Below are 24822 nucleotides of genomic sequence, written 5' to 3' on the forward strand. Positions count from 1 at the left end.
GTTTTTCAGACACCTTCTTTGGTGTTTATTTTCATTTTTTGAGTTGGTTGGATTGTCACCGCTCTGAGCCTATAGTAAGGTTGAAGTGGCGGTATTTTTTGAGTCAGAGCAGCATGCTTCCACAGTTTAGTTGCTGTTGGCATGGAACTGATTTGTTATGTCTCTTCACTGAGAAATCAGAATGCAAATGAAAGTATATTGCAAAAGCTTCAACAAGTTCGTTTTAGTCTAGGGGAAATCCACTTATTGGCAATGTTGTTAGAAATGGAGACGAAACTAAATATAACACCTGGTAACCTGTTATGGTCGGGATATTCCCACCAACAGGCTGCATTGTAGGGTCTTAATCCAGATGACTGAATTTTCTAAACATAGTGAGTAGTATTTGGGGGAAAACCAAAACCTCTTGCAAAGGGAGTTATGTTTATTTCCCTGTCCTCAAATAACTGTGAAGTGAAATTATGATGATGTGTTGATTGATTATAGCCCTTAAGTTTCTTAGTCATCAGTTTCATCCCCTACTCTCAATTCCCACACTTGCACCTTTGATTTCTCTTCCCCAACAGGGTGATGTGGGTTGTCATTGACTAATGAAGAACAGAATTGGTTTCGGCATGAGACAAACGGAATGCCGACACCAATCCCAAAATGCATTAATCTTTAATAATCCACATCTGCATGTTTATAAATGATATAACCAGGGTTTGTTAATGTTGATATTCCCCCTTCCAAACAGAAAGTGACACAGGCGTTTGTACTCGCAAACTACATTAAAGGCACACAGCTGAATGCTCAGAGTGTGACCTTGCTGAGGATACCAAAATTAATGAATCTTTTAAGTTGATTAAAAAATATAGTGTGTTACAAGGACTCCCAAAGCAGTGATTGGGATTTACTGTTATTGAGTAAGCTAGGTGATTTTCTAAAAAAGGCCAACTCACCTTCACTTAAACTTCTTTCCTTTCTTGTTTTCTTAATTCAAAATTCCCTTGACTGGCTTTGATCTGTACTCTTTCTGTTTTTGTTGGCCTGTTTCTAAGTCATTTTATATGACTTTGTATAAGAATTCCTATTCATAATCATACATGATCTTCCCAATTAAAGTTTTCAACCCTTTTAGGTATATTCTAATCAGTTAAAGGAAACTTTTTATGTGACTGAAAATTTGCATAGAATGTTGCCTTAGTTAAGTTGCCTGTGATATCACAAATTAAATATTCTTGACTTTCTGCCCACCTCCCATTTTCCCCCTAAACACGTCCCAAAACATTCTGTTTCTCTTATACGAAAAAGCATATTTTTCACAGTTCACCTGTAATATGTAGCGATATTTCTAATCTCCTTGCTAGAAGAGATTTCTCCTTCTACTGGTGCAAGTTTGAATCCTTCCACTCCTTTGTGACTCATTTATTTCATTCTGTATGTCCCCATATATCCAGTAATATAAAGTCCTGCAGGTTCTTGTGAGATGTTTGGGGTATCAGTGTAGCACTCTGACTGTCTGTCCAGTCTCTCTCATTCTTTCTACATGACCAGCTCACCCCTTTTTCCAAGTGAAAGACATCCCTGACTTGGTTTTTTGTTTTTGTTTGTTCTCCACAAAAGAGAAGTTATTGTTTGAAATAGTTTGCAGCCATTTTCATACCCCACCCCACCCCACCCCCCTCCCCCATGTACTTCTCATTTCCCTTTCGGTTGCCTGCAGTTTTGATTTGTTTGAGATTGTGGTGTTCCATCACTGCCATCAATAGAGCATCACCAGGAGAATCCAGAGATATTGTTTTAAATGAAATTCACAAAATCCAAATACATTCAATTTAAACTATCAAACCTGGCTCTCATTCCTATATTTGGGACTGCTTTTAAGTGAATAAAAGCAAAACTCGTTTTAGGAATCTGTTATTAAGCCATAGCTCATTCAGATATAGGTGTTACTCCTGGATTTTTCACCATGCATAGTTCTTTACTATATCATTAAAATGGAATTAGAGTAGTATCATGAGCTCATCAGAAAGAAAAAATTAACAAGGAAAAACTTACTGAGCTGAAAAGTTGAGTGATTTTTTTCTCCTTACCCTGTTTTCATAATCTCTTATAATGGAGAGTGACTGTGGTTCTACGTTTTTAAACTATAGCTCACCTGGAGCAGTTTGATGAAGGGAGCCCATGAATCACCACGTACGTAATCTCTAAATCTCTGAGTTGGAGTCATAATTCAAGCCAGTAGCAGATTCAACCTTACTTCCCCTCCTGCTGAGTAATATACAGTTTTTTAATCAGTCATTTTTTCGTCTTATGCTCTGTGTAGTTCTGCATGACCCTTGTATGGAGGCTCCCACCACAAAAGTATGTAAAGTCCTTCTGCTCTGAGTTGGGGAGTAGAAAGAAAATAACGATTGGCAAATCACCCCCTGAGTCTTGCCTGTTTATTAACCAAACTTCAGTGATATGGGATCCTGTCCCATTGACAGGCTTATGTTTTGAAAAGCCTCCTGATCTACAATGGTACACACCCGAGAAATTTGAAGTAAATGATGAAAAAAAGAAAAGGGAATAGGAAAAGGCTTGTTTTTTTTTTTTTAAGGTGCGGCATGGTCCTGAATTTCTCATGAATTTATTTTTTGCCATATGTTATCTTTCAGTAATGTAGAGATTGTCTAAGTACTCATGTAGATTAGTTATAAGAAATTGAATTTATTATGTAGTTTAAAAGATTCACATATGATAAGTTGGAAAATATATGACTCAACTGCAAAGAAAATATGTTTGTCTCAATCGTTTTGTAATTTTAAGTTGCAATAAGTAGCAATTAGCTGGCCTGGTGGATAGAATGCTGGACTTGGAGTCAGGAAGACATGAATTCACATAATTGCCTCAGACACTTACTAGCTGGGTGAGACTCTGGGCAAAACATATAACCTTGTTCTGCCTCTCATCTGTAAAATGGGGATTGTAAAAGCACCCATCTCACAGGGCTATTGTGAGAATCAAATTAGATAGCATAATGCTTCGCAACCCTTAAAGTGCTATAAAAAGGTTGGCTATTGATGCTTACTACTACCAGTACTACTGCCACCATCACTACCACCACCACCACTACTACCGGTACTACTGCCACCATCACTACCACCACCACCACTACTACTATTACTATAGTTACTACTATCATTGCTGCTGCTACTGCTACTATTACTACCACTACCACCACCACCACCACCATCATTACTGCTACCAGTAGTACCGCTACCACCATCACCACTACTACTGCTACTACTATAGTTACTATTATTGCTGCTGCAGCTACTATTACTACCACTACCACCACTACCAATACTATTACTACTACCATCTTTTATCTAGTTCCTCCCTATCTGGGTATCTCATGAAAACTCCTTTGCACAAAGTGACCTTTCTCCCTCCTCTTTTAGAATATTTACCCACTTGAAACTGTAACTTCTAAAGAGGTTTGTCTGTCAACTTACCTGGGAGGTTATCTTCTATACTCTATCCCTCTGACTATTTAAACCCTCTCTGGTACCTAGAAAAGTATTAAGACAATTCTTCATATTGTCTAGACTTGTATGTATCAGGATTGCTCTGATCCTGATCAACCCACATAAGAATGTCCCGTATAAATGTTATGGTTAAAATCAGAAATGTGTCTTATTTAGCTGAATAACCTTAACTTCAGTAGAGGCTACTAACCAAGAATATACAGGAAACTGTCAAAAGATTTGTTCAGAACATTAGCCAGAAATGTTCATATTAACAAAACAGCTGAAGTCAGCATAAGCTGAATGAACACTGAATTTGACTTTTTAAGTACATGTTGGATATTAGCCCATCAATGTATTTCGGACTTTAGGAGATGTAAATATAGATATAGATACGTATGTGTATATACATATATATATATACACACACACATAGGTGTGTCTATATAAACATACACATATGCATGCAATATTTATATGTGTGTATATATTCATACATACTCATACATTTGTATTTTATTATTTAGAATTGAAAGGGTCTATAGAGATCATAGTCAAACCCTTTCTTTTATGGTTGAGGAGATTGAGGCTCAGAGATATGTAATAGCTCAAGGTCACAAAGCTAACAAATACCTAGCAGAGTCAAAATTTAAACTCACTTCTTCTAGCTCCATATCCTTTCTCTATACCATGATGCTTCACGTCCTATGTATTTGGAAGTAACTTAAAACATGTAGGATACTACTTCTATTAATGAAGCAGTTTCATTATAATTGCACGTTGTCATTCAGAACTTGGTTACTTGAGGATAGAGACAGCACAGAAGACATCAGGATGCATTTTAGGACATAGATGCCCTTCCTGATGTACCTCATCTGGATGCTGCATCCCTTGAGATGATCATCGGGTAATGCCAAGGTTACATTTAACTTTGGCCCAGCCAACAGTACCTTTTTCATTCTCATATGAATGTGTCATTACAAAAAGATTGTGTGGTTCTTCCCTCAGTAGATGGGGAAGATTCTAACTGACCTCTGAAAGGCTTGCACTGTGCATACCACCTCCTCTTCCTTCGCCCCCTCCTCAGGCACTGCTACCACAGACCAGCTGATCAAAGCTTTCCCCATAACCAAGCCACTAGTCATTAAAAAAGAGATTGGCTCATAAATTATTTATTTTAAAAAAGAATTTCTATATAGCTGTTGTAGTTAGCAAAAAAGTATTTAGTGACGTGCCATATTGAGTTCCTTTACAAAGCAATTTAAAATGAACAGATATTTGTCTACTGTTAAAGAGTTTGCAGATAGAGAAAAAAATCAAACATAGTTATTCACACAAATTGATATACTATGGAAATTTCTATCAGAATCTTGGAATTCTTTTCTGGTCTTCCAACTCTGGCTTATAGTATACGCCTTGCTATCATTTAAACTTTACATAATCAGAGACTTTTGGAGTTGAGGGTTTTAGATCCCAAATAGGACTGATTTCTTGGTAAAGTAGAACAATTTATATAAGTCTAAATTAGAATTGTTGAGAGGAAATCTCCAGATTTAAATGTCTATGGTGCATATAATTTAAAGGTTACTTAATTACATAGTATATTTCATTTTATGATTTGAATTATTACTTAACTTTTTAAAAATACATTTTTAGGTAAAAAAAATTCAGATATAGAATAGGTGTGTACTCCATTAAGATTATACGTTTACATATATGTGCATGAAATAATATCGCAGACTCAATCTGTGAAGTTTTTTTGGTTTGTCTTGTTTTTTTAAGGAATAATTTCTAGTTCTTTTCATATCGTCCTTGATTGTCTTCATAGAGTTATACTGTGTTGAGGCACAGACAGAGAATGTATGACGGAAGATGGAGACAAGTGAAACTTTCATTAAAGAAAAAAAAAAGGCAGTGACTTGGCTTTGAAAAGGCCTGTCTCTATCAGGCAGTATAGAACAGCGATCAAGTGGGAAAAAAAGGGAGCAGGCAGGCGCCTCATCTAATCTTTCTCCTGGGGGCCCAGGTGGACAAATTGGCAACCCTGTTCACAGCTTTTTTTTCCTCTCCCCTTTGTACCATAAGAACTGCTAATCGGATCCATGCTGCTGCAACTGTGGTTAGTTATTAACAGAATAAAAGCAGATTTCTTCAAAAGAACGGGTGGGGGAAACGACTATACAAAATTGCAAGGTTGTTAGAATCTTAAATGCACAGCAGTCGATTTTTCCCCCTATTCTGAATTATACGATGAATACAAGTCTTTCATGTGTCACTGTACCCATTTCTTCACAAGGCAGCCAAATATTAAGCTTCTCAAACAAAAAAAAAATCTTAGAGCAGAAATATTGGGGAGAAGAAGAATGGGTAAGAGGGGAGAATTAATTAGGTTTTGTTTTAATTAATTTGTCCTGGTGAGAGAAATATAAACTGCCTGATCTCTTCAGTTCCCAGTACCTCTGTCTTTTCCTTCAACTTAAAGCAGGGATTAGAAGAGATTTAGCTGGTAGCCACTCATTGTTGAATATCTAGTCTCCTTGAATGTAGTATCGTGTTTATGACTTTTCTTCCAGTTTTCAGAATTATATAAACACAGACTTCCTAGCAAGGTGAATAAGAAGTATGTTTCCCAGGGATCGCCCAACCTTTCATTCCTGCTTCCCCACTACCAACAAAAAAGAAAGAAAAGAAAATTTACCTACATGAAAAATACCACTGTGATTTTTTTAAAAATCCCTATTAATTCTCTTACATTGTTAATTTCACCTTTCAGTTTACTCTTTAGAAAAGTTATGTATTCATGAGAATTGTATACCAACAGGTGATTTGAAGTTCTGTGATAATATTATAAAGAACTATATACTACTGAGATATAAAATGTGAGTGCATAAAATATGTCTCTTTTTGAGGATCCTAGTTTTGACTTTGATGAAGGGTGGGCTTTTTAACAGTGGTTTTTAGGAAATTTGAGTTCTATTTTTTCTGTTCTGTAATTTAATTTGTAGCAAACTTGTTTAGACCTTTTAAATTCATATACCTTAATATGTCAGCAGAAAATAGTGTTGTGAACTTCACAGTGATAATAGGAATATTCACTGGCTAAACTATTGGACTCTTGAACTTTCTCTATGAAAAAGGGAAGCATTATGTGTTTAAAATGTGAAATAAGGAGACAAAGGACAAATTCTGACTCCTGTTAGGGAGCTGGGCCTTTGTGAAGCCTGAGGCTCCTGGATTGTCATTATCTCCGTTTGTTTTATCATCAGTATTGATATGTAAAGCATAAATAGTACTGTTTCTAGTCCGTAAAAGTCTGTGGGAAAAATTCTTGTGTAGGGCATACGCCAGTCATCTTAATTTTTTTCTTGTCAACTGAATGGTGTAGTGAAGATGGATTTCCCAGTCAAATCCAGGGGACTATGCCAATGACTTTGCCCCTAGGGACTGAGGATCTCTGAATTCCTGATCAGGTGAGCATTAACCTTTGATCTATAGTAAAGGAGAAAGAGAATACCAGCCTCCAAACTTAAGGAAGTTTATGGAGGTTAGAGTAACACCAATTTTACTATTTCCTAAATAGAATAATAAAATTCTTTTCTATGCTGCATTGTACCGATCCAAGCAGCCTTAGTATTTGCTGGTCTTGACACATTTTGAGGATTCTCTCAAAGGTCCTTTGAATCAAGTCCTTTAATAGCAAAGACCTTTGTCCTGTTCATCTTTGTATCCCGTATAGCACCTTGCATATACATAGTAATTGAATTCAATCAGATTTGGATTGTCTCGTTCTCATGCAAAGAACTCTGCCCTATCCAATTTGAAACAAAGCTAGTTTTCAGATTTTTATAGTAAAATTACAAGTATCAAAATTGGAAACATAGACTAGATGTACTTGATACAAAATCACTAATCAAGGAGCCACCGACATCAGGACAGGAATGTGGAATATGTACTTGTGTTGAAGAGGGGATACAGATAGCAAAAATGTTCCTTTCCCTGTCCCAGGTGCTGACATACCTCTGCTGAAGGAGAAGAATACCATTTTAATTCTACCTCATTAAAGGTTCAGAGTTTCAGGGCTTGCTTGTTCTGTTACAGCCAAAATTTGGTAATGCAGCTGTTAGTTCATCAAGGGGCAACAATATTTCCCTTCAGGACCTGAACATAATTACCCTTATCCTTAAAGTAGAGTTTTAAGTCCTGGAATGAATCTGTCCTCCAGGCCTCAAAGGTGGCTGTCAAACTGTGATTTAAATAAAATAAAAAGTGACAGTAAGACTGTACATTAGGAAAGGAAATTTCCTGCTTTTTCTGAACTTAAAAAGGGAGAAAGGAGGAAATAAAGTTGCCAGTAGTTATTCTTTAGTGTATTTTTTAATGTTTCAGCAAATATGTTAGTCTCAAACTGGGTAGAGAAGAGAAATAGGAAAACAGGGAGGAAAAAAGCAGTTTGTATTAGGGAGATTGCTAGTTAGGATTGTATTAGGGAGTTACTAGTTAAGTCCTAGAACTATGCAGACCTAAGTACTTAATACCTAATATATCTTAGACTTAGGCATTTTTTTTTGAAGGGGAGGTAAAGAAATTGTGCCTTTTATGTTAAGGTTTGTGTGACTTATTCTTATGTGTATTTTTATTTTTCCAGTGATTTTTATTTTTTTGCAAATGCAGATCACTGGTGGAACTTTTCTTTACTAGCAGCATTACCTAGAATCATGAGACCAAGCTACACTGGTTATAGATGGTTATAGCTTTTAGTATTATAGCTTACTATTCTAATCATATTTCTCAGAGAAATTGTTCAACAAGTATTAATTATCTACTATGTATTCGTCCTTATATTTGAGATTATTGGATGGTAAAGGAAATAGAAAGACACAGATTGTGTTCACAAGGGATCTAGATTCTAGTTGAGTGTTTTTTAAAGTAATTTTTCCCCATTGTTTTCTATTACCTAAAGAAAAACAAAACCTCTATGTGCCTCAGTTCTCCCATTGTGAATAATACAGTACATTATTTGTCTGATTGACTAGATACCGGATGCTTTGACAATTATAAATGTTATAAAGTTAAATGATGATTAGGCCATCATCTGTCCCCCTGCCAGCTTTGGCCCCATTCTGTCATATCTAAAAAATCCAGTTCCATGCCCCTCAAACATTTAACTTGCCTCATTTCTTGAAAGCTCTTTGCATAAAATGGAAAATACGGACTTAAAACACTATCTTAAAAAAAATACTGAGATTTTTAAATGAACAGATTATAAGTCAGCTCAGAGGCCTTCCTGAATCTTCACTCATTGTCTTGCACCAGATGTTATATAGAATGTGATATATTTTGAGAAGTCATTGGGAAAAAAAATGTTTTCCTAGCTAAAGTGGCCAGATTAATGAGGGTCTTGGGGTGCTGTCTTCATGCTTCAGTTTTAACTCATAGCATTGTTTTCAGTCTTGTATTTTACACCGATGCATCTCCACAGATGTAGGTGAGTAAAATGTGGGGCTCCTTTGCAAAGCTAGCTTTTAATTTTATACCTCCATTTTTTTTTTTTTTTTTTTTTTTTTTGGTATTTTTGTTTGGTTGGTTTTGTATTTTTTCTGTGCATATCAATATTCTCCCTTAGTGGAATCACCAAACTTTGTTTGAAAGATTTTACTTGGGACTATTAAGTACCATACAAAAACGTTCTTGGTTTTAGGTGCTCATTTCATTTAATTCCAAGTGGGCCCAAGTTCTCATTTATTTGGGCCATAGAAATAATTCATTTTAATTGCCATAATTCCATCCTTTACCCACAACATGCTTTTAAATTCATCATCTGCTAGGGCTGTGCCTGCACATCTGCTGGTGAGGATAAGGTTCTCACACTGCCAGAGACACTACTACAGGTGGGAGGGGGTGGGTTGCAAAGTGTGGGTTAAAAACTCTGGGTTAATGCATGCATGTTTGCCATGAAAATGTCTCTCGTCTGCTTTTGAAGAAATCTCAAAGGAATTAACTGCTGTGTTAAAGCAATACCTGTCTTGGAAACTTTGCTGGACAACCAGCAGTGTCCCAGACTGTGGTAGTAATTTACGAATTTATGGATAGTTTCCTAAAGCATTTTTTATTTTCATTTGAAATATTCTGTCTAAGAGCAGTGCCTCAGGCATATGCAGTGAAAGTAGTAGTGTCCTGTGTTAACATAGAATTACTGTTTGTTTACGGTCTTGAGTCACAGAATTCAGTCTGTCATACAGAAGTGTTCGTTATAATGTAAGCACTTACTGTCTTGCTGCAGCTGATTCCTGAGTGACTTTTAAAAAGAGATAAAGAAAAGGCAATATTTGATGGTAGTGTGCCTTAGAGTTTCTAAATAGACTATAGATCCCTACGGCCTAAAGATGTTCCATAATAGCAACATACTGTCTTACTAGTTGACATGTGGCAAGGTGGATAGTCAAACTTGAGTTCAGTCCTTTTATTTCAAAGAAAAATCCATCATATAAGATAAATTCTGTTTCTTGGTGTTTTTTTATCCACAATGTAAGCAGTTTTTATTTTATATTTAATTAGTGTTAAATTCAGATGTACTTGCGAAGGGACTTCCATGGCTAAACATGTCTTGTGCTTTTTGCCCCACTGTTTCATCCATGTAAGTTTTGTTCTAATGCAAGAGCAACCCCTGTTGACTTCATATGGCAACAGTTCTCAGGGGCTACCAATTCAACTGTTCATTTTTCACCTCATCTGGGAGAAAGAGTGGCAGTTGAACCCCAGGAGCACTCAGAAATCTCTTTGGTATATTTTGCATACTTATTTGAAAGTAAGAAGAAGACCCAGAAAACAATTTGAGAACTATTTTAGTGTAAAAATGTTTTTCACAACTCTTTATTTCTGTTAACCTTAAACTGAAAAATGGTTCTTCAGCCACTCTGGCTGTCACAGACTCACTGTTGCTTCGGAATTAGCTATGAATGTCAGTCCTGGGGGACATCTGGGATTTGTTCTCCTTCCTTCTCAGCACTCTGGCACATTGGTTGCATGGCATGACAGAGTTGCCATCTTGTAGAAACCCGGGAGAGTTTCTTTTTAACTGTACAACACCAAGTTCTGTGTCAAGGGTTAGGACATGATCCTTTGCCCAGATGAATTGGTGATATTCCTCAGTACATTAACATCTTTCTTTATTGAATTCTGATACTTTAAAATTATATAGGTAATTAATGAAGACTTGGCCCTTAGGGTGGCCAGTGGTGATGGGCATCAGCTTGATCTCTCTCAATCACCTATCTTTCAAACCAAAAGATAAAATTAAGGTTTTTTCCCTTCCTTTTTCCTTTTATCTTACTAACTTGTTTTAAGGAGTGGAGGATACAGAATGAGATAGTTCCTTGTTCTTTTCCCACCAGTGCAGGAACCCAGATGCCTTTATAATGTCGGATTTATTGCCAGTGTCCCATAATGTTTGTTAGCATTATAGTTAAGATGTGGACCTCCTAAGCCAGAAAGTGGGTTAGAATAGACTTACAAACACCTCAAAAGATTCTTAGATTTCTAAATATAAGCCTCTGCTGGCTATGCAGCCTACTTTCTGTAGGTACATTGCTACATTTTTCTTTGGGTCAGTTATACATTAAGAATTTTTTCTTTTAATTCATATTCCAAAATCCAAGAGCTAACAAAGTGTTTATCAGGAAGTAACTTTTATTCCCTGAGTGTTTGTGTGCCACAAAATGATTAAGACTTTTTGCTGGATGGTAAGGAAGATGCAAAGAAGCATATGTGCTCCTTACTCTTAAGTAGCCTACAGTGTAGCTGAGGAGACAAAATTAATACATGTTAAAACATTTAACGAGCCATTGTGTTCCAAACTGCGTGGATGAAAATGCAAACGCAAGTCGAAGTGGGGGAAGATTAAATCCCTCACTCTTCTGTAACCATGAACTACTAGTGAAGCTTTTTACAAGTTTTCCCTGAAGGTTATGTTATGCCCATTGATTGAAAGATTCCTTAAATCTGTTGATATTAGTAATTTCTGTATTGACTGAATATTACCAATGAAAAATTCTTGGCAGCCGTCCATGCCTGCCTGGTTGGAGGCCTGTTTAAACTCGACTAGATGGGTCCTATTGTATTGTTCAGCAGACTTGGATTTCGTTAAACCCTCTTGCAGAAATGTGTGTCAGGAGATTCACAGCTATAAATTGGATCATGTCAGTGAGGTTGGGAATTCACTCAATGAGAAATTGAACATTTCAGCCTGCCTGTTGCTAAATAATGTTTATGCATGCTCTCTCTTCAATTTAAAAGGAAAAAGAAAAATGTTGTAGAAGATCAAACCTGTTGAGCTGGGGTGGTGGGTGGGGTCCTGTGTATAGCTAATAAATTTTTAAATCACCAAGATTAAGAAATTTAGCTATGTTGGTTTTACACAATGGCAACATTAATGCAAAGGGTTCCCCCCCACCCCTACCCCACTTTCCTTCCTATGTTTTACAGGCAGTCAGATGCCACCTCAGCCTCCTGGTAGCCAATCAGAATCCAGTTCCCATCCAGCCTTGAGCCAGTCACCAATGCCACAGGAACGAGGTTGGTCTTTAATTTGTACAATCCATACCTATTGTGTTTCTAGTATTTAAGCCTTAATTTAATTTTCTTAGCTACCTGACTCTTTGTTTTAAAAAGAACAGTGGTAACCTCCTCTCTCTCTCCCCTGTTCCAAATTGGTTATGTAATAGGAGTTTTGAGTAAAGTGGCTTAGATATGGGTACTAATGAAATAAAATGTTTTAAATTATATAGTTTGAAATTTTCACCATCTAGACTCATTCCTTGTTCACAAAATCCTAAACTAATTGTTTTAGAGATTAGGAAATGAAATCCAAAGAAATTTTAAGATATGTTTGAGGTTATATAGCTAATTACCAATAAAGCTATGATTCACACCCACATTTTCTGAATCCACCGTGATTTTTGCAGCGGAATACCTTTCTGAGAGCACCAGCCATCCAGCATCCTTACCACCTGCCATATTTATTTCTGCCCTGGTCAAGGCCTTGTTCCCTCATCTCTTTCCCGCCCTACTGTTTCTTCCCCAGAATGCTAAAGTTGATACTGTCATAAAGCATGAAGGGTTGATTTCAGTGCAAACCAAGATATACTGTGGAGGAGGGGTCAGTGTCACAGCCAACTATCTGTCTTACTGTAGTTATTCCTTCTAACTTGCCTCCCTGACACCAGTCCCAGCACCCTCCATGCCAGATCACCAAAAGAATAAGAATTGTCCATTTGGCATCCAGCTTCTGAAAGATTGATGATATCAAGATATATACACTTAACGTATAGATAATGTGTTACAGTTTGAAGTTTAAAACATTAAAATTGCTTTTGTTTTAAAAAATATATTACCAAATTGAAATACTGATTTAGAAAAACAGGATATTTTAAATTGTTTTATATTTAGTGGAGAATAAAGAAGTTCTTCAGTTTTCAGTAAAAAAGAAACTTTGAAGTGGATTAATAATGCTCTGATCATTAATACATTGTTCTAGTTGTAAGGGTACTGTCATGACTTAATGATCAGAGCATATATTTACATTCTTTTTTCTCATTTTTTGGGAGGTGAGCAAGATCTGTAAATGTCCTGTCTGTCTCCATTGAGCAGGGTCTAAATTGTTCTTGCATGTGACTTTGGTCCCATGAAGTGGTACGAAAGATAATGAAGGGCAAGCTAGAGTCAAAGCAAAGAATATAGCCCTTGCCAGCTGCCATCTCTCTCCATATACAAGTGAAGTAGCCCCCCATAATAGGCAGCCAAGGGGGCCTCAAAGAAAGCCTGATTATTGTGGTCCTCACCCCAGAGTAAGAGAATCTCTTCTAAATTGTTTTACTTGAGGGTCTTAAACTTACAGCTATACCTCTAAGGGGAGGGAAAAGAAGGGAGGGAGAAAAGGAGGTAAGGAGAAAAATTCCAAAAGGCTAGGTTTTTTCCCTATTCAGGTCACAGCCTCTCAGTGCCTCAGTTTCCTATTCCATAACTGCCTCTCGTGCTTGTCTCTTTAAGTCTTTATTTCCCCTGACCTCCAAATATTCTCTGTGATGTTTTAATTCATTTGTAAATTGATAGTTGAAGCATAAATATATAAATTGTCAATTGTGTAGATAGCTAACAATTGCCATTCACTTTAGAAAGAAGATAAAAAATGCATAGCCAGACTCATACTATTGGGTTTTGTGAACAAGTGTGCATTTTGGACCCATCCCCTTCAGTGTTCTTTCATTGATCAGGCAAACCACGGAACTGGGAAGCTTCACATTATAGGGGGAAAAACTTTGGCATTAATTGATTCTCAGCTTTCTTTAATTTGTCTTTAGCCAAACTTTGGAGGAGTGTGTGGTTTAGGGAATTCTAAGGGGAACTGTGCTTATCATCTGCTGATGTAAATGCAAAACAAATAACAAAAATTAACCCAAATGTACCATTGTTGCTGTTGAAGACACCTGATCTTCAGTCATCTGTTAATTGTTTAATGGTTTAGATCAGTGATTAAACTGATCTTTCATTCATTCATTCATTCATGCATACATTTCATAAATACTTATTGAATGCCAGCTGTGTGCTAAGCCACTAAAAAAAAAAAAAAAACATAAAAATTGAGCTTCTTGTGTTAAAATGTGATTTAACCCATCGTACCTCTATAATGAATATTTCTTCCCTTTGCTTAGAGAAGTAAATAAATGCAGAGAAATTTTCTTCTAATATATTTAGTAGTCCATGGAATCCTCCCCCCAAAAGTCCACATTTCTAAAAATTCATTGTCAGAAATCCTGCAGCTAGATTGACAGAGGTAGGATCAGAGCTGTTATGGTGCTGAATGTTAAAGTAAGCAGTCTGAAAAATCATGTTTATATATTGAAAGTATTTTATTGCATTTTATTCTTCATTCCTTGACTATTCAGCACCCTGATGGGATTTTCATGTTTGTCAGCCTAAGGCTATCCACCCCCTGCTCAGGAATATTGTATTAAGAATTTTACAGGAAAAAAAAATATCTCTAAATATGGTCTTCTGGGTGAATCTGCAATTGGGTGTGTTCTTATCTGTGTAGGTATGTGTGCTGGTGAACATTTAGGATGCAAGAGAGGGAGAGGATAACTTGGGAAATAACTTTTGTATTATGACCTATTTTCATTGGTCATATATATTTGCATTTGTTTTTATGTCAAATTTGATTTCTTATTTTTAAAATATTATGTTACTTTATCTTCAACACTAGACCGGGGTGGGGGGAAGGTGAATCTGTCTAAATTACTAGAACCTGAAGAACTTGTTACAAAGTTTGGGGAATTTTTTCACCACCTTTCATGTCATTAGGGTAGCAATTAGCATTTTCCCCCAAACTTGGAAAATTATACATGTATACTGTAAACTAAATTACAGACATAGTTTATATATCATGCGCACACAATTGCTATCAGAATAAATTAGAAAAACTAAAAAGATGCTTCTTAACCAATTTACCGTTATCTTTTGTTAAAAGGAGAGAGAAGATTCTCTTTTATAAAGGTAGGTAAGTAGCCAAAATTCAGGTTTATTGATATGAAAATGTTTTGTTTTGTTTTTTACTCCTCTCAAGTTTTAGCTTAAATGAGAACAATTAATGATCTTACACTCGACCACTATTTAGGGAAAACATTTGAAGAAGGTTTATTTATTAGGGCAAATGTATAGAGGTCAGAATTAATTTTTTTGAAAACCTGCTAATTATTTTCCCCTTTTAATTTTCACAGTGGTATGTAGTTAAATATTCATGATAATGCTGATGGTATGCTAAAGGTCTGAAACAGATCAGGAGTCTCAAAATCAACACAGGTTATTTAACCCTTTTCATCTAATGTACCATCGGGGACTTGCTCAGTGAATTCCCATAGTAGTAGAATAATTAGAAGATAGTAATGAGGATTTAATTAGTCCTTGAGATATGCTAAAATAGGACCACTGAGAACTTTTCTGTTTGGACAAGGATTGTATGCAGAATTGATGCCATTGCAATTCTGTGATGTACTGCAAAATGTATTCTGTTGCTGGAGGCGGTACTGGGGCACCGTTCTGTGCTTGTCAGATCTACGTGGAAAGGACCCAGGATGAGATCTTGTAAGGCTCCTGAACAGCAGCCAACTTACTCCTCAGCTGAGCCCTCCTTCCTACAACAGGCTCCCACCTCTTAAATCTTCTTCTTTCTCCATTTTGTTAAAGGAGGCATAATTGTCATCAAATTAAGCTGAAATGTTTTTGGTTTTGTTCCTGTTATACCTGATTAGAGAGAAATCATATCCTGTGTAGACTACTATGGTTACCAAATGACATGATATATGTTGGAATAATATTTTGTTGAGTCATTTTTTCAACTGTGTCCAATTCTTCATGACCCCATTTGAGGTTTTTTGGGCAAAGATACTGGAGTGGTTTGCCATTTTCTCCAGCTCATTTGACAGATGAGGAAACTGAGGCAAACAGGGTAAAGTGACTTCCCAAGGACCACACAGCTAATAAGTATCTGAGGTGAGATTTGAACTCAAGAAGAGTCTTCCTGACTCCAGGCCTGGCACTCTATCCACTGCGCCACCTACTTGCCCCGTTGAGAATAATATTACATGCTAATTAGTTGCAGGAGAGTAGGTAAACAAGTTGTACGAGGTTTTGTTGTTGCTGTTGTTTTTTGGTTTTTTTTTTTAAGCTAGATATTTTACAAGACACTTGACTACTATGTGTCAACAGCATCACAGAAATCTAACCCTTACATAGAAGTGAGTCTTCAGAGAGTGATAGTTATCAGTGGCTATATTACAGTAAATTTAAATTTCATTTTGGCAGTAGAAATGATATCCACCAAAAGAGTGTAACAGATGGGTTGTGTTCAAGCATTTTAGATATTCCCTTTGTAAGCCATTAAGGGGAGGAAAAAAAAACTTAGTCAAAATAGTTTGAATGCCTATACCATAAATGTCTGTGATTTCGTTTGTATTAGCTTACTTGTAATTTGGCATTATGGAATATCAGGTTTCCAAGTTTCTTTATCCCACATGCCCCTGTAGTATTTAAACCCTGTCCCAGCCCTGTAACGATCATATTCTTTCTTTACTCTTGATCAGGCAGCTCTTAACTTGATTTTTGAAATCTGAATGAAATTTCTTCCCAAAATTTTTAATTGGGTTCCACTTTTTACTAACTTCTGTCAAAACTTAAATCTTTTTATTTTTTTTTTCACCTAACGAAGCAAAAATCCCAAAGATAATCCCATTATAAAAGGCAGAGGGGTATAGTAACCAGAGCACTGGCCTTTGTGTAGATACCTGGGTTTGAATCCTGAGATAGACACTATGTGTCTCTGTTCAGATCATTCAATCTCTCAGCATTAGTTTCCCCTTCTGCAAAATGGGAGTAATACTGACATATACATACATACATACACACATATACACACACACATATGATACATACATTTGTGTGTGCACACGTATGTATGTAATACCTATAGTATTTTGTTCAATGGATTGTTGTTAAAGAACATTTCAGATAATGTTTATAAAGGACTTTTCAGATGTTCAAACATTATATAAAAATTGGTTAATACTGTTATAACAGAAATTGGTACTTTTCCAAGACTAAAAAAATAATTTCACTTTGTCCCATACTTCGGTGATTTCAGTTTCATTCAAAGCAGCCAAATAAAAATTGCTCACGTCATTAAAGGTCTTGAGCTTGCCATATCAATTGTACCTCTTAAAATTGAGTCAGTCTTGGTTTGCTTGCTGGCAGTGTAAAATATTTCTCTCTCTTAAACACCTGCCAAGATACTGACCTTGTGCAGGTTCAGGCCACAGTTTCTAACCTCACTCTTTCACAAACACAGTTTTCCAACTAAGTTATACATCTGATTGGTACAATTCAAATGACATTGTTGAAAAAGGGCTACGAGTTTGAATCTTGGCTTTGCCGGTTAGACTGTGGTGACAATGGTGTAAATTGCAAGGAGGGTATTAACCAATATAAGGGGATCAGGAAATGCTATCCATACAGCACAGCCCCTGAATTCAATCTTAAATGAAGCAAAGGATTCTAAGAGGTAAAGGGAAGAAGGAAATAAATTCCAGGCATGAAACAACTTATGCAAGGGCAAGGAAAGAGGAGATTGAATTTCAAGTTTGAGACACAAGTTGGCCAGTTTGCCTGGAATGCAGAGCACATGAAGGGAGGCACTGTGAAATGTCTTGGAAAAATGGCCCAGATTACGTTGGGATGGAAATTTTTTTCTTGTTTTTAAATGAAAAACAAAAATTTGTATTTACTTCTATTGAGAAGAGAAAGCCACTGAAAATTTTTAGCTGGAGAGTAACATGGTTAGATCGGTGCTTGAGGAAGAATTACTTTGGTAGCTGTGTGAAGGAGAGATTGGAGAGGGGAAAGACAATTAGCAGAAATGTCAATGCTACTTTCATTTTGAGGCTTATATAAAAAATGAACAATAAAAAGATTTTTCCCCAGCCACCTGTTAGCTTTGCCATTAGCTGGAGCATCTGATACCACCTTGAAATAGACCCATATTCTCTGACCTTCAGTAAGGATTGAAGGGTTGGAAGTGCTTTGCAAACCTTAAAGCACTACATAAATGTTAGCTATTCATATTATTATTAGCTATCATTATTGTGATGATACTTTAATGAGAAAATTATTAAATGTTTTAAAACTTTAATGTTGGGCAGCTAGGTGACACAGTGGGTAGAACATCAGGCCATGAGTTCAAATCCACTCTCAGACACTTATTAGCTCTGGGACCCTTGGCAAATTAACCCTGATTGCCTCAGAAAAAACAAATACAGTAAGAAGAATAACATCCTGAAGGCACTTTTAATCTATATCTTCACTAACCTCTAACTAAAATTTAGCATTTCCTTCACTTAAAATTTTTTTAAACTTATCTCGAGAATGGGTCCATAGACTTTACTAAACTGTTTCAAAAAAAAAAAAGGATCATGACATACAAAATGATTAAGAACTCTAAACTGCAAGGAAAGATTACATCAATTACAGAGTATTTTTTAAAAGACATCTCATGTCATTACTTTTTGTTCAACGTAATCATTTGAACTATGGATTAACAAAGTGTTACTAAATAAAGGTTGCTTTAATGAGTATATTAGACTCATTTATAATCAGCACTTTATGTTAATGGAAATGCTTGACTGGTGACTTTTTTTAAGTAGATTATTAAATGTCCCCTACATTCTTGTTTACATTTGCTTCACAAATGCTTTTTCAACCACTAGTACAAGGGGTTAACTTTAGTCCAGCTTTATCCAATTATCACATTTTCCCAATTAATTATGTCCAAAGTAATGCAATCTCATGGTATTTCAAACAATCTGTATCTAATTTTTCTTTTTTATGGATACTCCTTGAAAGAAGAAAATCTCTTGTATAACTATAACCCTCGATTTCCTTTCAAATTCAATTTCTAGGGAAGTCATCTGCCTTCTAAATATATGAAGGAAATGATTTTTTGCCTTATCTCCATTTATTATTTTTATTAGTTGACATTTTCTTGTTCTATCATGTCGTTTATGAAGCTGAAATACTACTTAGCTAACTTTTCAAAATTCTATCAGAGCTCTCATTAGAGGAGTAAGGTACCTGATGAAAATATCATTATGGGTTTTCATTTAGCTTTGTATAAAGTATACTCAACTTTTATTTGTGGGGAATTGCAATAAGCAGCAGGTACAAAGAGTTGTCCATCAAAATATCCTACAAGAGAAAGGCAGTACTGATGTGCCATAGGAGGACGAAGGTTTTCTTTCTGCTTCTGCCCCTGGTGTGACCTTGAACAAATTGCTCTACCTTTCCGGTTCTCAGTTTCTTCCTCTGTAAAAAGATAAGATTGGGCTAGAGATTCTCTACTATGCCTTCAACCTCTAAATCTGGGTTTCTCAGGATGAATTGGGGGCCACATGGAAAGTTGTTTGTTTGTTTCTGCCAGTTCACAGGTTCATGGAAACATTGGTCTCTGCCCTGAGTGTCGAGCTTAGAACTGGCATCACACAGAACTTAGACAGTTTGCGTAAGGAAAGGTTGGATGTTTTGTCCCCAACTACCATCTGGGTGGTCAGTCAGATCCCTCCCTTGATTCCAATTTATTAATGATAGATGATGTGAATTTCTATGCTAGTCAGTAGCTAAGAGGGCATTGTGGGGAAAGATTGGGAAAACTTGAGATATTACTGCATCTCTCTGTATATACAGGGTGCTGGAGGATCAGGAAAAGAAGTGAGAACAGTTCAGCCTGTTAACCTAATAGCACAGCTGGTAGAACACTAGGGGGTCCGGGTTAAAGCCTTGAATGAGTCATTAGTTTCTGTCTTCCTCAAAGCAATTGATGTTGTAAAGAGAAACAGGCAGAGAGATAAACCCTGAACATATTAAAATGTAACAGCAATATTTTCTTAATTCCATTTTCTGCTCCAGTATCAACCTGGCAGCTCTTTCTAAAAAGAAGTCTCTTTAGCTTGCCTTCATAGTCAGACACCCTCTGCTTAGGTGGTGCTGTGTGTGACCATTATTTCACACATGTGGCGAAACATCTTTTGTTGAACTGGCGTGAAGAAACAAGGCAGTCGTTCTGTGAGTTTTAACAGATGCCAACATGAAAATAAATTTTGCATGTGCCAAAGGGAAAATGTGCTCCGCTTTTTGGTGGCTCGGAGAACCTTGAGTATTTTATTGGTACCCTGACAGTGCTCAGCTCTTAACTTGCTAAAAGAGGCTTCTTTGATGAAGAAATTCAGTTTTTATGCTCTCTCGTAGTTGAGAGTTTGGGGATCTCTGTCTTCTTTCTCAGTTTCTACCCTCTTCCTTTTTCCTATTTCACTTATTAATAATTCAGGCCTTATATTTAAGTACTCCCCCTTTTTTTCCCACCATCTTTTGAGATTCCCCAATAGTATTTGGTGGTCTGTCTGAAATAGAAAAAAAGAAGTCTTATTGGAGGCTAGTAACCAACTAATTGCCCATTTTAATTCTGTGATTCTCTGAGGTTTCTTGATTTTGCCAAGAATTATACCTTTGACTTGGCTATCAAATCTGTTTCATAATCCTGCTACCTTTTAATTAGTGCATTTTCAAAAGAATATCCAATTAAATTTTGAGTCATTTTGGAGATAACAGTATATGGTTCATAATACTTATCTATCTAAAGGATTTTTGTCTTCTCTCATCATCTTTATTCCCAAAAAAGCCCATGTTCATATATATATATGAGCTTGTAGATAAGTAACAAATAGGCAATTTGTAAATAATAATAACACTGCATATATAATATATTTCATTTAATATGTTATAATATATAACATTGTTGTTGTCCAGTCTTGTCCAACTCTTCGTGATCCCATGGACCAAACTGTCCGTGAGGTTTTCTTGGCAACGATAATGAAGTGGTTTGACATTTCCTTCTCCATGGATCAAGGGAGACAGAACTTAAGTTACTTGCCCTAGGTCATACAGCTAATAAGTGTCTAAGGGTGGATTTGAACTTGGGTCTTCCTGACTCTAGGCTAAGGCTTCTAGACACCCTAATATATAACTTATTTAATATAGTATAATAATCAATTTATATAGCACCTACCATGTGCCAGGCACTGTGCTAAGCACTTTTACAAGTATTCTATCATTTGATCCTTACCACAACCCTGGGAGGTAGATACTAGTATATCCCCTTTTTACAGATGAGTTACAGTTAAGTGACTCGCCTAGGCTCACACAGCAAGTATGTGTCTTAGAAGGGATTTGAACTCATCTGGTTCTGACTCCCATCCCAGTGCTCTATCCACTGCACCTCCTATAAACATAAATAATATTATTTATATATATACAAACATAAATAATATTATAAATATAATCAATACTGTCTACCTTCTGGGGTTGTTGTAAGAATCAAAAGATAATACATTTCCAGCAGTTTAAAATATTAAAGCACTATCATTATTATTGTTATTGTTGTTATTATTGTTATTGTTATTATTATTATCCTTGACCCCTGGGGATACTATAGAGAGGTTTGTCCAAGCATTGAATAGAAATTGTAGTAGCTGGCCTTTCTTCCCCTACCTAGACTAACAGTACTTAGAACCCATACCATGAAACTTGAAAGGAAAGGAAAACTTAAAAAAATGAAAGTACTCTTATTTTCCATTATTTGCATGTTATTTTCAGTTTTTGCTTTATTGTTTCTCCTTAAAATATTTGCATGTTAAAGCAGTGATTTCCGGTAATAAAAAGAGAATTAGGAAGTAAGAAAGACATTTGAGATGTAGATTTCATTTCACTTCATCAGCAATTACAGTATAACCTTAGGTGAGTCATTATTCTTCAGCAAACCAGGATGAGAATGTTGAAGATTGATGCATCTGGTCGACGACGGAAGTAGACCGTGACTCATGGGTGCACAGTTCCCACAATCTGTCTCACTTTTAATGTGAATAACTGGAAGAAAGTTCAGATATGGAAGAAGAATCATAGGATTATAGCGACACTTCCCATACCTGTCACTGTCAATAAATGAGGTCACTCACATTAGTATATTTTTCCAGATGATTAAAGTTTCCTTATTTAAATACCATATCTTTAGAATTATTTTAAACAATGTGTTTAAATCTTTAAAAAATTGATCACATTTGGTTGCTGTTTTGAACAGATTATATTTGACATAATTGGACTCTTTCTTAATGTTATATGGGTTAGTCTAAAGGAGAGGGAAGGTGAAGAAGGAAGGGAGAATTTCGAGCTCAGAATTTTTTTTTTTATTAATTAATATATTTGTCTTTACATGTGATTGGGGAAAAATAAAATATTCCTTTTAAAAATATATTACCTATGTTATCATTAAAAAGTATCAGTTATTGTACCTAATACAATAGTGACTCTAAGAATCTTTTTTTGTTTGTTTTTTGGTCAGGCAGTGGGGTTAAGTGACTTGCCCAGGGTCACACAGCTAGTAAGTGTTATGTGTCTGAGGTCGAATTTGAACTCAGGTCCTCCTGAATGCAGGGCTGGTGCTCTATCTGCTATACCACCTAGCTGCCCCTTTAGGGATCTTTGAGGTCAGAACTATTTGCTTCTACCTTAAATGGGCCCTGAATGCTGTGCTTATTGAGTTCTTGTGCTATGTTTCTAAGAATTTTTCTGTCTTTTCTTTTGCTGTCACCTCTAACTTTTTGTTGTCATTATCCCTGCACAGGGATAATGGTTGCCTTCCCTAATCCTCCTTGCCCCACTAGTCTGCTGTTTCTAATTTGCTTTGATTTAACATAATAAATAACAAAACTTTCAGAATTTTTTTAAATACAGATATGTAGGTTCTAATTAAAAGACTATGGGACTGTCCTATGAGGGGCATGCATGAGCTTTGTTTAGTGATTATTGTATTAGTTTTCTCACCAGTATTTCTTAAAGTTAAGGTTGATGGCTAAATGACCTCTAGATAATAACTTCTAGATGACTGTATATTGCCTAATATTCATCTCTTGTGATGTTTTGTCATTGTTTTCCATTTCTTTCATGAGAATTAGGAAGTAATACATTACTGACCTCTTTTACCTCACCTTCAGTGCATACACATGTACGTACCCACACGCTCACACAAACATACATACACACACATGCCAACACAACTCCATTATCCCCTAACACATTGCTCTGTATATCACAAAGAACATAGAATAGTTTTTACTTCTGATTTTGAAATCTCAGCTATGAATCTCTTAGGCCAATGTTTTTAAATCAATATATAATCTTAAATTTAACTTCTTTGCATTACCAAGATATTTCTTCTCAACAATCCTATGAAAGAGGTAGTATGAGTACTGTGTCAACTCACTTTGTTCAAGTATTTCCTGAGAATACCCAGTTCTTTCTTTACCTACATGGCAACTGAAACAACTCTTTGAGTCATGTTGTATTCTATGTATGTATGAAAATTTAGCATTGGGCTACAGTGAAGCATAGAAGACAGAAGCAATATGGTTCTTTATTTGTGTTTTCCAATTTTTTGTACACTTTGAAAATTATGCTTAATGCGTCTGAAATAGTCAGTTTATAAACTTTATGAAAATATAAGTTGACTTCACTTTATGAATTACATATATTTCTTGAAGTGTATGTGTAATCTGAAAGTGGCATTTTAAAGTTCACTGTAGTGAAAACTTTTATAAGGTGATATGAGCCTGCCCCCAATTGCTGGTTTTTGAGTTAGGATTTTTGTATATGGGACATTTTTTTTCTTTCTTTTCTTTTTTAATGGGGCATACTTGTGTAATATATTATGGTCTTTAATGTGTATGTATTTTGCATTCCTGTCTACAATACTTAAAAGGAGATATATATATATACACACACACACACACACACACACACACACACACATATACATATTTACCATTTTTTTAGTTTCACTTACTAGGAAGTTTTGCTTTTATAAAAAAAATAATCAGATGGTTTGTAATTAAGGGAAAAGCTTCTCACCTTTTTAAAATACAGCTGGATTCTCACAGCTGCCAGTCTGTCTATTCAGAAGCCATGGAACAAGCTGCTATTTTACAACAGCTTTCTAAATGAAACAAACAGTGCCACACAAGCAACTGGCACATCGGTGGAAATAGAAAAATCTGTTTTCAGATTTTATTTTCAGAAATCATTTTAATGAAAAAAAGGAATTTTCAAAGTCTTCCATATTAGTAAAACTAAAGGCATCAAGAAACATCCCCAGGATATTCACCCACATGTGCACACTTACACAAACACATGACTCTAACCATGATAATTAATCTTATTTAATCTGTACAAGATGCTAAAGGTAAAAGGAATACCATTAACCAAAGAAATCCAGGCACCATTTTTCATTTTAATTAATTTATTTATGTCTGAAAAGGGCAATTTTTAAAGCTTCCCTTTATTTCTGAATAAGAGACACTAAAATGGCTATATATTCTCTACCTTTGGTAGAAATGTTTTTTTCCGGTAACCTTTTTGTTTTAACCTCTCATGGTATGATTATGATATTAGCAGAGATAGGGTTTTTTAAATGTTACTTTTAGCAAAGCCTTATGCCAGTATAAATGATTTTCATAAAATAATCCTAGCTGGATGGTCATTGTTATTTTCTAACTACAGCAACAACAACAATGATGATGTTAGCATTTATATAATATTTTAATGTTTGTAGAGTGCTTTATAATTCTTATCTCTTTTTATCCTCAAAACAACCCTAGGAAATTGGTGCTATTATTATCTCCATTTT

The 24822-nt window shown here is 35.8% G+C and overlaps 1 protein-coding gene across 1 annotated transcript in view; it reads left to right on the forward strand.

Moving 5' to 3' along the window:
- Positions 1 to 24822, forward strand: part of LOC114031461 (AT-rich interactive domain-containing protein 1B-like) — a 550161-nt gene that overhangs the window by 436058 nt on the left and 89281 nt on the right. The window contains 1 exon segment of the mRNA XM_027846530.1: positions 11976 to 12065. Coding sequence (XP_027702331.1) covers positions 11976 to 12065 — 90 coding nt within the window.

Source organism: Vombatus ursinus, unplaced genomic scaffold, assembly GCF_900497805.2.
Source record: "Vombatus ursinus unplaced genomic scaffold, bare-nosed wombat genome assembly UNPS02015175.1, whole genome shotgun sequence".
Lineage (NCBI taxonomy): Eukaryota > Metazoa > Chordata > Mammalia > Diprotodontia > Vombatidae > Vombatus > Vombatus ursinus.